This window comes from Dipodomys merriami, unplaced genomic scaffold (genome assembly GCF_024711535.1).
Source record: "Dipodomys merriami isolate MVZ:Mamm:240054 unplaced genomic scaffold, mDipMer1.0.p SCAF_49, whole genome shotgun sequence".
Taxonomy (NCBI): Eukaryota; Metazoa; Chordata; class Mammalia; order Rodentia; family Heteromyidae; genus Dipodomys; species Dipodomys merriami.
The window spans coordinates 82,396-100,148 of NW_027206057.1; the positions used below are offsets into that span (position 1 = coordinate 82,396).

Here is a 17,753-nt window from a genome sequence, read left to right on the forward strand (position 1 = left end):
ATTTATATGTAAAACTCCTGATAGTAAGTTTCACCTAGTGTTTCCCTAAACTTGGCATAAACCATTAACCTAACATTATTTTTCCTTTTTTTTTTTTTGTTAACAGAGTCGATTTATTTCAGCTTTATACAAATACATAAAGATTAACCTAAAATTGTTTTTCCTTTTTTTTTTTTTTTTAACAGAGTGGAGTGATTTATTTCAACTTTATACAAATATAGTTGTTTGCTTAATATAAAATTTTGGAAAAAATATGTACGAAATGATTATGCATGAGTCTTACTACTTAAAGAAATTCACAAACAGTAAAGACTACATTATTTTTAATTGTTCTAAGAATTAAGAACATTAATCGTAAAATAAGATTGTATATTTGATATTACTCATAGCTCATTGATATTGTTATATTTTAAAACTTCAGTATCAAATGTTGAAAAATTAAAAGTGAAAGATTTTTATGATAAAAGATTGTAATCATTCTCTTGCTACATTGTTCTCGTATTCAACTAGTTATTCATTCTAAATTTAGCAAGATCCCTGAAATGCTGTCATCATTTTAGAATCCCTACAAATGTTAATCCATGTTTGTGACACCACAGGTACCTGGAATTTAATTTAATGCTGTTTTTCTTCTTGCAGACAAAACATGGATGCACACACCTGAAGCTTTATCCAAACATTACATTCCTTATAATGCAAAGGTAAAAATAGTTTATATGGTATGACTTAATTTCACTGTCTTGTACTATTATTACTAATAATGGTTGATCTTTGAAATGTTTCTTATTCACATTTATTGGTTATTTGTGAAAAAATACCCCCCTCCCAAATTGCATGACACAGGAATCTATTTTCTTTCCAAATAGATAATATAGGCTTAATTTCTATTTAGGCCATGTATTTCTTGTATTTATTTTCCTAAAGTGAGTTTGGCTGTTAAAAAATTTGTAATATCATTGCATGTGGGAAATCAAACAACTGAAAAATTACTTTTCTTTAAAAACATCTTTATATTGCCAGTAGCTCAGGCCTATAATTCTAGTCACTCATGATGCTGAGATCTGAGTATCAGAGTTCAAATCTGCGAGAGAAAGTCTGTGAGACTCTTACATCCAATTATCTACTAAAGAGCTAAAGATGGAGATGTGGCTCAAATGGTAGAGCATTAGCCTTGAGAACACAAGCTCAGGTTACAGTGTCCAGGCCCTGAGTTTTCAAGCCCCAGGACTAGCACAAAACAAAACATCAAAAACCATCCTAAAGTTGCATTGCCCAGATTAAAAGTATAAACTAACCTGGAAATGAGAACAAAAGGAATTAATGTTTTTAATAAATGTATTGGGCACCCAATAGAATAAACAAATGAAAATATTAGGAAATGAAAAGTTTTGTTGTTTTATTCTGAGGATTACTACATTTTAATTGAGAAGTAAAAGATTCATTCATATCCCAGGCCCTTAAAGATTCAATTTGCTGTCTAAATTTTACTAACAAATAACTACAGTTTACAAATTTACAAGCTACTGGATTTCAAAGAAAGGTTCTAGCTTTTAGTTAGTGAATATCAAACCTGAAATGATTCTCACAATTAAGAAAAGAACAAAAGTGAATTAAAGATTTTAACTTGAGTTAGAGTATGAATCAGGTTTAAGCAGTTGAACTTTGGAGACTGCATAAAGGAGAAAGTAAATTTTACCACTTAGGACAATGCGTTAGTAAACTATTTGATTTGATTTGATTTAGAAGTTATTTTTGGAGCAGATAATCAATAATGTTTCTTTGGGAACCTTTGCAACGGTTGTCTATATCTGAATCAGTGGGGACTAACATAGGAGAAATTCTTCCAGTGCTGTTGCTCAGCAGTGAGAGTTGAAGAATATAGTGACTACACTTTTGTTGTTGTTGTTGACTGCACAGGAAAAGAAATGCTCTAAAATATTTTCCTTCTCTAACTAATATTGTTGAAATTATTGTAGAGCTCATTTGCTTCCCTGTAAAAATTAACATGGAGATTGTCATATTTATTATGAAATGTTCAGTCAAAGTAAATTCATATTATCCATAGACATTCTTCATTTGAGCTTTTTAAATTTTTTTTTACTGTGAAAATACTGTACAGAGGGGTTACAATTACATGGGCAAGATAATGAGTACATTGCCTCCTCCTTTGTTTCCCCTTCCCATCCCTTCACATCTTCACATCCTCCCCCCTGCTCACCCACCCTTCATTTGAGCTTTTAATCAACTATATGAAATCTATATAGAGAAAAATCAATAGCTACTACTATTACTACTACTACTGCTACTACTACTACTACTACTACTACTACTACTACTACTACTACTCCTTTATGATGATGAGGTTTGAAACCAGTGGCTTACTAAGACAGGCAAATGCTCTAAGACCTACTTATGACCCAACCCCCTGTTATTATTTGGAGGTACATGTGCAGGTTCTGATGATCATAAGAGAATTTTATATTACATCCTTCAAGTGAACCACCCAAGGTTATTTGTTTTTATGTAATTGAAATGAACCCTTTTGAAAAATTGGTTTCTAAAACATTGGAAGGTTATATGATCCTTAGAACTATTATTAACTTTAACTCTGCAGGTTAGGGTATCAATGGAAGTCTGTTCGTTCATGTGGATAAATTGCTTGTGCTAATTCACATGAGCATGCCTATAATTCATCTTATTTAAAGCAGACAGTACAGAAACACCTTCTTAAGGGGCTGGGAAGGTGGCTCAGTGGTAGAGCGCTTGCCTTGCATGCCTGAGGCCCTGGGTTCGATTCCTCAGCACCACATAAGAAAAAAGCCGGAAGTGGCGCTGTGGCGCTGTGGCTCAACTGGTAGAGCACTAGCCTTGAGCTGAAGAGCTGAGGAACAGCACCCAGGCCCAGAGTTCAGGTCCCACGACCGGACCCAAAAAAAAAAAAAAAAAAAAGAAACACCTTCTTAGACTGAGGTCCATTTTAATGTGGCCTTATATATAGTAATAATATATGTCATTTATATAACAAGTCATACTAAAACTTTAAGAACTTATTTTCCTGAATTTTCTTCTTTGTAGATTGACTTTCTGTAGAGTTATTTTGAAGATGTTCTATAGTTGTCATTGGTGTGTATGCCACATGAAAAGCCAAGTCTTTATTCACAGGATTTATTTAACACAGGGAAATTATACTCTAGAAGTCGATTTCCTGGGTTTGTGTCCTAACTGTAACACTTTCATCTGTGTGTCTTTCAGCAGATCACTTAGCTTTTCTGTGTCTGTGTATTCATCCATAAATAGGGATGATGATGATAATAGTAATTTCTCACTAGAGTTATTTTTAGCGAACTAGCTACACAGAAAATATTAGCAGTTATTGACTCATGGTTTATTTTTCACTGGACTTACCAAAGTGTGTGTTTCACATTTGGGAATAAATATATATGTCTATGTAAGTGTGTGTATATATGTATATACATCTATGTATGTATCTGTTATGTATCTGTATACATATATCTGTGTATATATATAGATGTTTATATATACAAGGTCATTTATGTACTAAATGCTGTTATATGTAATGCATAGTTGCTAAAGGTTTATTGTGTGCTGGCTATACTTAAGAGTTTTAAAGAGCATTTATGTGGAGCTTATTATCTTATGCAAATACAACTATCAATGTAAAAGGCACATCATCGTCTTGCCATTGAAATGATAATTATAGGAAAGTATATTTTATAGCTTTACAGAAAACAGGAAATTATTTCTGCTTCATGAAAGTGGATGCCAGGTAGGAGTTCCAGTGGTCAGTACAAGGCCAGAGGTACGGTGGGGCTGAGTGTGGTCAGAAAGGTTAAAGGGAGGGTCTGGGAAGGTGGATCAGTGGTAGAGTGCTTGCCTTGCATGCCTGAGGCTTGGGTTCGATTCCTCAGCACCACATAAGCAAAAAGAAAAAAGCCAGAAGTGGTGCTGTGGCTCAACTGGTAGAGCGCTAGCTTTGAGCTGAAGAGCTGACGGACAGCGCCCAAGCCCAGAGTTCAGGCCCCACGATTGGACCCCCCCCCAAAAAAAAAAAGGTTAAAGGGACAATGTAGACGAGCTAGGCTACAGTGTCAAGTATTAAAAATGTGTTTTTTGAATCAGAGATATATCCATCAAATAGAAGTAAAAGGATGCATACATATACATGTGCATGTGTGCACAAATACACACAAAGTAGCTAAGATTATGGAATGAACCACTAGCCATTGGCCCTTGTATTTTTTTTTAGAACACACTTGTGCTCTACATTCATTCACTTTGTAGAATATTGATGTCAAAAGTTTCCATGTAATATCTGTAGCATAATCATTCTTGATTATATATCGGTGTAAAATAATAAATGATACTAACTAAACATTAGCCTGTTTAGGATTCATTATTTTGGATTTTTAATGTTTAGTGGCAGCCTTGATGTGAGACCATTGGTAATCTCCTGCTATTTTTTTGGAGGGGGTCCAGTTGTGGGGCCTGAACTCTGGGCCTGGGCGCTGTCCCTCAGCTCTTCAGCTCAAGGCTAGCACTCTACCACTTGAGCCACAGCACCACTTCTGGCTTTTTTTTTCTTTTTGCTTATGTGGTGCTGAGGAATAGAACCCAGGGCCTCAGGCATGCAAGGCAAGCGCTCTACCACTGAGCCACCTTCCCAGCCCTCTCCTGCTATTTTTTTAATTCCATAATAATGTTTTCAATCTGTAGTTTTGATACTATGAAAATAATTGAGTTATGAAACCAATATAGTGGATTGTGGAAAGAATGAATTTAAGTATGAAATTGAATAAAAGGAAAAAAAACCTTTTCAGAGTGCATATGGTAAATATCAATTTGTTCCATAAAATGATAGTATGCAGTCAAAAGTATTTGAAAACTCATGCTTTTAAATTGTAACCATCCTTTAAACACTACCAAAGACTTCACCAAAATTTAACTAATTCAAAACATAAAATAATAGTGAAAGGGAGAGCTGCTTATGAAAGCCGTTATAATTTTATAGATGATTAATATGTAATTTTTACAACCTGTTTTCATTGCTTCTAACATCTTAAAGTCAACCTTGAACTATACACATAAACATGGAGTATCAGAGTATTATAACAAAATTACATCAAGATTCATTCTTTCATACACATACTTTTGAGCTGAGCTGCTATTATGTCTTGAAAACTGATATAGCATCTAATAACTAAAGTCCCTGCTTTCCTGGGACAGGAGAATAAAACATATCCAAAAAGATTATTGAGTAATGTATAACACAAGAAGCTATTTTCTTTCCAAATAGATAATTGTTTAAAATGTCTATCTATAGGCAGGCACTGGTGGCTCATGCCTATAATCCTAGCTTCTCAGGAGACTCAGATTTGAGGATCGAGGTTCAAAGCCAGCCTGGGCAAGAAACTCCATGAGACTCTGATCTCCAGTAAACACTAGAAAACCAGAAGTGGCGCAGTGGCTCAAGCGGTAGAGCGCACACCTTGAGCTGAAGAGCTCAGGAACAGCGCCCAAGCCCAGAGTTCAAGCCCCACAACTGACAAAAAAAAAAAAAGTCTATTTAATTCTGTGTAGGCCATGTATTTCTTATAATTGTTTTCCTAATGTGAGTTTGGCAGTTAAATTACTTGTTATATTATTGCATGTGGGAAATCAAGCAACTAACAAATTACCTTTCTTTAAAAACATCTTAATGCTGCCAGTGGTTCATGCTTAGTGGCAGCCTTGATGAGCTATACCAGCACAAAATATTATATTTTATTAAATTAGTTATTTTAATAAATTACTTCGAACCAGCATTATTATGTGTACATGGTATATACAATATACAGGTTAATGTTTTATATATTAACATAGCATTTCAGTTAATGATGCTATGAAGCAAAAAGAGCAGTTCATAAAGACACTGGAATTGGGAGAGTTGTGTAGAAATTCTATATTTATAAGTCCAGAGAGATCTTGATGAAGAGAAGAGGCCTGAATGAGACAGTCAGGAAGACCTGACCTCCTGAAAGAGCAAATTCCAGTCATGGAGAACATAAACAAGAAGGGGAGGTAGTTAAGATCTGGCTGAAAAAAGGTGTCAGGTTGCTGAGCTGCAGTGTACTGGGGAAGCAAAGTCAATGCCATCCAAAAGGCACAAATAGAAAAGAGAAAGTACAGAAATCATTCTCAGTGGGTCCTAAGGCTCTGAAGATTTCTAGATACAGAGGATTTAGGGTTGAGCTAGAGAGTGAGCAAGGGGGGGGGGGGAGGGGAGATGATTTAGAGTGTTGCTTTGTAGACCAGGCTGATCTCCAATTTGTTTTCTGCCTCAGCCTCTTAAGTGCTGGAAATTACATATGTAATCCTTCATGCTCAGCTACTATGTTTTCATGTGTCAGTTAAAAAAATCAAACAAATTTCAATTTCAGAGATAAATGTAAATTGTTACAACTTGAGGGTTCTAATCTTTAATATTTGATTGAGAATCATATCTTAGGCTTTTACATTTGAAATTTCTAGCTAAACCTAATTTAACAATATCTATAATAAGAAAATTATGTAATATGCTGAGATGCATGCCACAAGAGCAAGTTCTATTCCAGATATTCACCGATGCCACTAGAATTTTATAACCATGTAGTTGTTACATTCTGTTGTAGCGATTAGAGTGCGTTCTTCATTTGTAACTTGAGATTAGTGTTTGCACTATTTTCTAAAAAGCAGAGAATGAGCTACTTGTAATGCATATACGTAATAACCCATGATGTCAGTCATGCTAAGTGTATGACTGAAGGGTGAAAAGCGGCCCCGATATTTTCAGCTAGGGGGTTTACATGTAAGAGACCATTAAAGACAAGCATCACTTTGGTTTTATTTTCCCAATACGCTGAATTTTCTACCACTGAATTCTGGAGGGAGAGGTAAGGTAAAGGTTTTCCTGGTCTTAAAATGAGATGTAGACATATAAAGAAGATCATGCATTAACAGTGTATAAGGTTATAAAAAGAAATTAATGAAGAGAACAAAGTTACATTATATGGCTCAATGAGTCATACAAAAGAAAGATGTTAATATAACTTATTTTACTAATGTTTCTTAAATTATTTTGGTGAATTTGTGACTAATTAATGCTCAATAAAATATTAATATTGGTATAATAGTTAATGGAAGAAAACTCAGACCTTAGAAATAAATGGTATCTGCTAATATGTCAACAAAAGAGAATAACAGGAAAGAAGACATACTCAAATTGTACTTTGTGAATCACTAAAATTTAATCAAAAGTCTTTAATTTTTAATCAATGTGTAACTTTCGAAAGGAATTAGAGTTCCAAATTCATAAACTGCTTTATAGGAGTATAATAATAATAAAACATACACACTTGCCAATTTTCTAGTTATTACCAAAAGGGATGTAAAACAAATAAATGAAACTGTGAAGAGTTCTGTTGCATTTCATATAAATGGGTTTCTAGTCTATCTCAGAACTTTGGACTTTAAAAATCAACTTCATATGGAGCCTTAAAATCCTGTTTGGCAGGTTCTGATAACTCAGTCCTGTAATCCTAGCTACTCAGAAGGCTGAGCTTTGAAGATCATGGGCAGGAAATACTATGAGAGTTTTATCTCCGATTAACCAGCAAAATGCTGGAAGTGGAGCTATAACTCAAGTGATAGAGCACTAAAGCTCAGGGACAGTGCTCAGGCCGAATTCAAGCCTCAGGACCAGAACAACAACAACAAGAACAAATGACAACAACAACGACAAACTTCATTAGTTTTTCCTTATACTAATTCATACAATTGATACTCATTCCAAACATAGTGAAAGAATAAGCATGCAAACTAACTATTAGCTGTTACTTTTTCCCAAGGAGAAAATTATATATTCCATAACACATCAATATATCTGCAAATATAACCATTTGAAATGTTCTTATATGTACCAAAGCATCACTGCTACACATTTCAGAGGAAAGTAAAAATCTATAAAATGTTATTTTCCTTTGCCTTTTGTAATGGGAAGCTATAAAATATTTGTAGTGCTAAAAATGTGAAAACAAATAGGATGAGCATAAAATAACTTGATTTATAGTTTTATAGCTAGCATAAGCTTATACAGCATAAGAATAAATGAAAACAAAATAACAACAAACACTGAGTATTACTTTGTCTCAGTTCTTAGAATGGATGTATGTTATCAATTTAATTTCTGAAAAACATATGCCTATTTTAAAGAGAATGCTTACTTCCCTTCTCCCAAGTTCTCTCACATAATTGAACATGTTTTTGGAAGTCATAATTGTAAATGATTATTATTCAAATGAGAATGTTCTAAAAAGTGTAATATAGCTGCTAGAAATTTCTGAATAGAAACTAATTCATTTTACTTGTTATTTGTAACATTTCACTGTATACTACAGTGTTGCCTCATTTATTTTTTAAAGACATTGTTACAGACTTAAGATCATTAAATGATCAAAAAGACCATAGAATTAATAATTACAGTCTCATCATTTCCTTAATAGAGTAATTTGAGGCCCATAGAGGTTAAGTGCTTTGCTTAAGTTTATAAAATGTAGAAAAAATAGGTATAGGCATTAGATGGAGATATCTATTCAACAACCTTATTTTTTTTCCTTTTGTTGAAATAAACTATTCTCAATTGTAAAGAAATTAACTTAGTCACCTGAAACACAATTGAATCCAATATCAAATAGAATAAATGTACATTTTTGCTCTATTTACATCTATTATGTGTGTAATTGTTTCATCTGTCCATCACTTATTTGGATAGCATTTAAAACCAGCGTGAGGTTTGGCAGAGATGTGAGCTAGGCAGACTAAATAAAGTCTATGTATGGTGGCTCCCTTATACTGTGGCCACACTGTCTAGACTCTGTATGAATTTTATTTCCCTTAGTGTTTTTTGTTTTTTGTTTTTATTTTTCCAGTCCTGGTACTTGAACTCAGGGCTTGGGCCCTGTCCCTGAGCTTCCTTTTGCTTAAGGCTAGTGCTCTACTACTTGAACCACAACGCCCACTTCTGGCATTTTCTGTCTATGTGGTATTGAGGAATTGAACCCAGGGCTACATGAATGCTAGGCAAGCATTCTACTACTAAGCCACATTCCCAGCACCATTTCCCTTGTTTTTGTTTTTGACAGAGTCTAAGTATATGTCTCTACCATAAAGCTTACAGACACTTCTGCTTAGAAGTATCCTTCCATAAAATTTTTATCTGTACATAAAAAGGCCTAGTGTTACTCATGTCTCTAAAAAAAACTTCTTTAAGAATTCTTAGTTATAAATGAGGAATTTTATAAATGTTGGGTATATTTATCACTTGTTTTTTATTTGTACATAAATACATTTGACCCTAAGTTCATACCCAAAGAATGTCTCTGAAAGTCAGTCTGTGACTCGGTTTCTCACTTGGCAAGCAGTGGCTGTCTGAAACGTGAGGTGTGATGCTGGAAACTGAGCAGAAAGCAAAAGTAGAGACAATAAAGAAACAGAAAAGAAACGCTTGTTTCAGAAAGGTCAAAGATGCATTTATCAATATCATTTCAAGAGTGGTTTTACTGATTGACCAAAATAAGCATATGCCAATACCTCTAATCAGCAAAGAGGTGAGTTTTTTATTTCTTAAAAGCTCTAGAAGAGACAGGTGTTAATGGCTCAACCTTGTAATCCTAGCTATTTAGGAAGCTAAGATCTGAGGATTGCAGTTTGAAGCCAACCTGGGCAGGAAAGTCCATGAGACTCTTATTGCCAGTTATCCTCCCCAAAACTACCCAGAAATGAAGCTATGGCTCAAGTGGTAGAACATCAGCATTGAGCAAACAAAAGCAGTTCAGGGACAGTGCGTTGGCCCTGAGTTCAAGCCTCAGGACCTCTGTCCCCACCCCTGCCAAAAAACAAAACAAATTAAAAAAAAAAAAACAGCTCCAGGAGAAATCAGAAATAAGATTAATAAGGAAAGTAATTCTTTGGAAGGTAAAGTGTGGCAAGAAGCACCAGGGTTATGGAAATGCTTCAGGCTTGAACATAATCAACATAGCTATCGTTGCATTTTAAATAGTGGGCCCTCCACACCATGAAGTCCATATCTGCGTGTGGAATCAACCAAACGCAGATGGAAAATATTGGGAGGGAAGGGGACGTGTAGAACATATATAAACTATTTTTGTTCCAATCATTCTCTAAACAATACAGAATAATTATTTACCTAACATTCACATTTTACTATTACAGAAATAATTTTAAGTAAGTGAGAGAATGTGCATGGGTTATACAGAAATGCTATGCCATTTTATGTAGGAACTTTAGCATCTGTTATTTGGTATCTGTGTGAGTCTTACAATCAGTCCTCCATGGATACCAATGGATTCTTGTATTAATTAGAAAGAGAAGGTTAGGGCAAGCTGTGTTTCGGTTTCCTTATCCTTCTATTCCAATGATGTGAGATAAGGTAAGGGGCCAGCTCACTACACACACACACACACAGTTTCTTTTCAAGAGAATAGCCCAGCTCACTACACACACACACACACACACACACACACACACACACACACACACACACACACACACACACACACACACACACACACACACACAGAGTTTCTTTTCAAGAGAAATAGCCCAGCTTACATTTTAAGAGGAACTACACTTTCATCCTTTAGAACACACACACACACACACACACACACACACACACACACACACACACACTCAAAGTATTTTTCTTTTTTGCCTTCTAATGTTGTGAACAATGGGAAACTTCATCTCACAACAGTTTTGCCTATTTTTACATATAAGAATGATATTCTGTTGTGTGTTGGGAAAATACTTTTCATCTTCTATTATTTTTCTTTCTGTTGGAAATGTCATTTTTCTTTTGAACTTTTTGAATTATATTCCAAAAGTCGACTCCTGTGTCAGTCCTTGTCCATCAGGTGTTATCAGAGGATTCCTCTTTGCACTGTTATGATAGGCGAGCAGTAGAAAGAGAAGTTGCTGGGGAGATAAAGACCTTAGGTCATTTTCTGCAATCAGAAACTGAGAAAAGGATGCATTTTTATTTAAGGTATATGGAAAATAAGCCAAAATGTTTACATTAGTAGGAGTGTAATTTGTTAGCTTTTGTAAGAATAACTGTGCCAGAAGAGTGATGAATAATTATAATTTAACCTGTATAAAATGTACACAAGTATTAAAGTTAACATATTGCTTAAAAGTCTACCTGGGGCGCTGGAAAGGTGCTCAGTAGTGGAGTGATTGTCTTGTTTGCATGAGGCCCTGGGTTTGATTCCTTAGCACCACATATGCAGAAACAGCTGGAAGTGGTGCTGTGGCTCAAGTAGTAGAGTGCTAGCCTTGAGCTGAAGAGCCGAGGGGCAGTGCCTAGGCCCAGAGTTCAGTCCCATACCCGATCCAAAAAAAAAAAAAATTCCTACCTGGAAGAAGAGACCTAGTGTTAACTTTTATTAACAATATCTTTGATGTCTCTTTTGAACAAATTAAGTACAAAAGTGGTTATAAACATAAGAACATAATATTAAACATTGTACATGGCAGCTCTACTAGTAACCTTACAAGCACTTGGCATCTATTTTATTTAATACTCACATATCTACTAATTAATATTCTTCATTAAGTATCTAAATTGTTAAATAAGCTGTGAGTAAGACAATGGAGATTGAGGATGAATAGATAGGAGAAAGAGTTTTATAAAAGTGATTGTAATATGAGCTTTACTTCAAAGTGAATCAAACGAGTTACTAAATTATAGGCATGTATTTCCTTGTCATAATATATATATATATATTAATCCTTGAAGATTGCTTTAAGGTTAAAGGAAGATGATTATGAAAGTCATTAAGTGTATGACATTCTTCTGAACAGCACATTTGTGTCTTTGACAGTGTGCATCTTTGAGTGATAAGGTGAAGAGCCAGTTCACAATTTCTCCTGCTAACATGCTCCAGTCCCCTCATTTTGTTTTCTATTTCGGTTTTACTTGCCAGGATCTGCATCAGTTCCATTTTGTTCTAAATCATATTTCTGTAGATACTTGATCTTAATTTCATATGAAATGGATTTAGAGGACCTTTATTCTACTTACCATGTCTTTTTTGTTCCTGAATCCTTCATTTAATTTTGGTTTTCCTTTTCAGTAAGATTTATCCCTAAAACAGGACCCAATGACTCTTAACATTTTGTGCAATGTTTTATGTCTGAATGTTTGCCTGTCACTTTTCTACTTTAGGTCTTTCTTTCTCACAGAAAATTAGTCTCTCATAATTTTCTCTCATTCTTCCATAGAGAGAAATATATCTAAATCTACCAGTCTATGACCTTAAAATTATCTCACATTTTTCTATATATCTTCCTAATAATGCAGTATTCAATTTTAATATATAATAGATATATTCCTATTTCATCTTGTTTTCTGGTGAAGTGCTTCCTAATTACTTGCAAACGGCTTCCTCTTTATTTTATAAAATTTCTTTGCATTCATGCTATTCTTCCTGTCTCTCTATTTTCAAGTTGTTTTTGCTGGTTGTTCTTCCTCTGTACCCAAGTATCACTGCTTCTTTGAGATTTATGCCTGGACTTCTTTTGTTTTTCTTTGACTGGGCAATCTGCTTCACTCCAATGATTTAAATCTCCATCTATCCTCTTAAAGAATTTCCTACCAGATCTTATTCCTGAGTGCTACCTTCAGACATCTGACCAGAAGATAATCCACTTCTAAAAAAGACCTTAATGTCACATAAGAACACCTCCCAAATCAGACCTGTGACAGATAAGTATTAACCTCCAGGGTTCCTCATATTAACCAGAGATGTTGCAAAGAGCTCTATAGTTTTCAGGTGAAAGAACAGACCCAGTCTGGCTTAGAGAAAGTGAATGTGCTGGTTCTATAAAAGAAAACTTTATAGGGAGGGTTGTTTCTAGCTTCCTTCGGGGTTCATTTGATGCCATCAGGATAAGCTCTTCTTCACTTAAAATTTCACTGAGTTACCTTAGTTCTTCAACTGTCTGTTGGCCTCTAGCAGAGTCAAATTTCCATAAATCTCAGGTGTAGTACTTACTCTACTTAGTCTCAGGCACATTAACCCTAGTAAGATTTATTTGGGTGAATCATGAGTCTTTTCCAGACTATGCAGCCTGATACATTCCTAGACAACATGGCCTGATTGACAACATGGCCTGATTGTGGAGGATGGAAATTTCCTTCAGGGAGATTTTCCTGAAGAAAAACAACCTTCTACTAGAAGAAAAAAAAGGATGTCATAGGTACAAATATAAAAATAACCATGTCTGTCTCCAGTACCAGTTTTGCTTTTGCCTAGCATTTCTCTCCCTCACCATCCAAAACTACTTAAATTTGAAGACCTCATGTTTCTCTGGAAATTTCCTGAGTACGTCTGCTTGTGCAGACGTTACCCCCGCCACCTGTACCTGGTGCAGCTCAGTGCTCCTGAAATGTTTGCCATGAAACAAATAGACTTTTTCCCCCATAAAGTCTTTCACAAGGGGGCAAATCTCTGAAACTACTGTTTTTCAAAAATCTTACAGAAATGTACTCAAAAGACATTCTTTGTCAAAATGCTATAAAAGTATATAATAAGTATTTCTTGATATCTGTATTTATCTTGCTTGCAAGCTGTGGACAGTACTTACACTGGTCTAATGGCTGACCGCACAGGGCCACCCTCAGCTCTCAGGACTCCACAGTCCACATACATCTCTTCCCCAGCCCCCATCTTACTCTGCCCCAAGTGAACTCATCATAGTGAAAGTCTACCTGTTCTTTTTTTTTCTTCTCAAACACTTTAATAACAAATAAACAAAGGAAGGTACCACACGGTAGCATTTTATTTTCCTTAATTGATTCCTGTAACTACAGGTGGCCTGTGATTAACTTACTTTCCCAACCTCAACGTTTTTTTTTTTAAATTGTGAAAATATCGTACAGAGGGCTTACAATTACATGGACAAGGTAATGAGTACATTTCTTATCAAGCATTGTTGCCTCCTCCTTTGTTTCTCCTTCCCATCCCTTCCTATCTCCCCCCACCACCCCACCCCACACCTACTCCCCGTTAGTGCCCCCCCCCCCCCACGGCCAAGTTGTAAAGTTCATTTTTCAACATAAGGTCTTGTACATCTCATTGTTGCCATGGGTCCACCTGTATCCCTATTTAGACAATTTGTTTTTTCCCTTCCCTTCCGCAAATTATACCAACATCAAATACAGTGAAAACAGGGTATATATTGTGGGGGAGGGACATACAAAGCAACAAAAAAATCATCTTATAAATATGTTAGAAACAATCACAAGAAAGAAAAAACATTTGAGTCCTTATCTTGGTGTTCATTTCGCCTAACATCAACTTATCTGACCATTTCTGCTTGTCTCAGACATATACTAGTAATTGCTAATAAGGGAAACCATGGGACCTATGTTTCTTTGGGCCTGGCTTACTTCACTTAATATAGTATTTTCCAAGTCTTATCATTTCCAAACAATGCCTCTGATGGAGGAATAGACTTTCATTGTGTATATGTACCACATTTTCTTGATCCATTCATCTACTGAGGGGCATCTGGGTTGGTTCCGTATCTTAGCTATAGAAAATAATGCTGCAATAAACATAGTTGTGCTGGTAGCTTTTTTAATGTCTTGTTTGTGATCATGCTGGTAAATGCCCAAAAGTAGTATTGCTGGGTCACAGGGGAGCTCTATGTGGAGTCTTTTGAGGAACCTCCATACTACTTTCCAAAGTCGTTGAACAATTTTATATTCCCACAAACAATGAAGTAGGGTTTCCTTCTGTCCACATCCCCTCCAGCATCTGCTGTTATTAGAGTTCTTAATTATAGCCATTCTATCTGGGGTGAGGTGGTATCTCAGTGTTGTTTTGATTTGCATTTCTTTTATGGCTAGGGAGGTTGAACATTTCTTCATGTGTCTATTGGCCATCCCTCTTTCCTCTTCAGAGAAGTTTCTCTTTAAGTCTTTAGCCCAGTTATTTATCTGGCAGTTGTTTCTTTGAGAATTTTTGTTGGGGGATTTAATTTTTTGAGATCCAGGTATATTTTACATATGAGACCTTTGTCCATTGTATGGCTAGTGAAGATCTTCTCCCAATCTGTGGGCTTTCTATTGATCTTGCTAGCTATGTCCTTTGCCATGCAGAAGCTCTGCAATTTCATGTAATCCCATTTGTCCAACCTTTCTTTGATTTGTTGTGTTTCTGGGTCTGTATTAAGAAAATTTCAGCCTGTGCCAAGGAGACCTAGGGTTTCTCCTATTTCATCCTGTAATGTTTTCAGTGTCTGCTTTGATTCTGAGGTCTTTGATCCATTTGGAGTTGATTCTGGTACAGAGTGATATATAAGGATCTAGCTCTAGTTTTCTACAAGTGATTAATCAATTTTGCCAGCACCATTTACTGAAGAGGCTGTCTTTCTTCAATTCTATTGTTTTAGCTCCCTTATCGAAGATTAGATGACTATAGGTCTGGGGGTTCATTTCTAGGTTTTCAATTCTATGCCATTGGTTCTGAGGTCTGTTCTTGTGCCAGTACCAAGCTGTTTTGATTACTATGGCTTTATAGTAGAGTTTGAAATTTGGTATTGATATTCCTCCAGCACTGTTCTTTCTGTTGAGGATCGTTTTTGCTATTTGGGGTCTTTTATTGTTCCATATGAATTTTTGGATTGCCTCTTCTATTTCGTTGAAGAATGAGGCTGGAATATTGACAGGTATCACATTGAATTTGTAGATAGCCTTGGGAAGTATTGCCATTTTCAGGATGTTGATGCTTCCAATCCAGGAGTATGGGAGTTTTTGCCACTTTCTAAGTTCTGTTTTGGTTTCCTTTTTCAGGTTTTTAAAGTTTTCATCATAGATGTCCTTCACTTCCTTGGTTAAGTTAATTCCTAGGTATTTTATTTTTTGTGGGGCTATTACGAATGGAGTTGCTTTCCTGATTTCAGCCATGCTTTTCTCATTGTTGGCATACAGAAAAGTCATTGATTTTTGAGGGTTAATTTTATACCCTGCTACTTTGCCAAAATTTTGAATCAGCTTGAGTAATTTGGGAATGGAGTCTGTGGAATTCTTTAAATACAAGATCATGTCATCTGCAAAGAGGGAGAGTTTTACTTCAACTTTCCCTATTTGGATCCCTTTTATGTTTGCATCTTGCCTTATTGCTGTAGCTAGGCATTCTAATACTAAATTGAAGAGAAGTTGAGAGAGTGAACATCTTTGTCTCATTCCTGAGTTAAGAGGAAATGGCTTTAGTTTTTCACCATTAAGTGTAATGCTGGCTGTAGGTTTGTCATATACAGCCGTTATTGTATTGAGTAATGTTCCCTGGATTCCTAATTTTTCCAGAACCTTCATGATAAAGTGGTGTTGGATCTTATCAAATGCTTTTTCTGCATCTATTGAGATAATCATGTGGTTCTTATCCTTGCTCTTGTTGATGTGATGAATTATATTAATTAATTTGCATATATTAAACCGGCTTTGCATCCCTGTAATTAATTCTGTTTGATCGTGGTTTATAATTTTTTGGATGAATTGTTGAAGTCGATTGGCCAAAATTTTATTGAGAAGGTTTGCATCAATGTTCATCAAAGAAATGGGCCTATAGTTCTCTTTCTTTGATGAGTCCCTGCCTAGTTTTGGGATGAGGGTTATGATGGCTTCATAGATAGTTTGATAGTGAACTTTCTCTTTCAATTTCATTGAAGAGTTGAAGGAGTATTGGTGTGAGCTCTGCTTTGAAGGCCTTGTAGAATTCCACTATAAATCCATCTGGTCCAGGGCTTTTCTTAGCTGGGAGGTCTCTTATTGCTGTTTCTATTTCAATGCTTGATATGGGCTTGTTAAGATGGTGTAACTCATCTTGGTTTAGTTTTGGCACGTCGATATTTGCTAGGAAAAGGTCCATTTCTGCCAAGTTCTCAAACTTATTAGCATGAAGGTTTGAGAAATATTCCCTTATAATATTCTGAATCTTGGTTGTTTCTGTGGTGATGTTCCCATTCTCATCTCTGAGTTTATTTATTTGGGTATGTTCTCTTTTTTTCTGATAAGATTTGCTAAAGGTCTGTCAATTTTGTTAATTTTTTCGAAGAACCAACTCTTTGTTTTGTTGATTCTTTCTATGTTTTTTTTATTCTAATTCGTTTACTTCTGATTTAATTTTAATGATTTCTTTCTGTCAAGGTGGTTCAGGTGTCTCATTAAATTTCTGGTTTCAGATCTCTCCAATTTGTTGATGTATGAACTCAGAGCTATAAACTTTCCTCTGAGTACTGCCTTTGTTGTGTCTCAGAGGAGTTGGTAATTTGTGTGTTCATCTTTGTTGAATATCATGAACATTGGAATTTCCTTTCTAATCTCTTCCATGACCCACTGGTGATTTAACAGTGTGTTGATCAGCCTCCATATGTTACACGACTTTCTTTGGTGGCTTTTGGTGTTGAGTTCTAATTTTATTCCATTGTGGTCTGAGAGAATGCAAGGTATAAATTCAATGTTTCTGAATTTGGACAAATTTTCTTTGTGACATAAAATGTGGTCTATTTTGGAAAATGTTCCATGTGCTGCTGAGAAAATGTGTGTTCAATGCTTCTGGGTGAAATATTCTATAGATGTCTGTTAAATCTAGTTGATCTATGCAGTTGTTTAGATCTGAGGTTTCTCTGTT

At 35.4% G+C, this 17,753-nt stretch overlaps 1 protein-coding gene across 6 annotated transcripts in view; it reads left to right on the forward strand.

Annotated features, from left to right (window-relative positions):
* Gulp1 (GULP PTB domain containing engulfment adaptor 1) overlaps nucleotides 1-17,753 on the forward strand; it is a 151,138-nt gene that overhangs the window by 66,639 nt on the left and 66,746 nt on the right. For all 6 annotated transcript variants that reach the window (XM_069995619.1, XM_069995622.1, XM_069995620.1 and 3 more), the window contains exon 3: nucleotides 640-701. In XM_069995619.1, coding sequence (XP_069851720.1) covers nucleotides 640-701 — 62 coding nt within the window. The remainder of the gene's footprint in view (nucleotides 1-639; nucleotides 702-17,753) is intronic.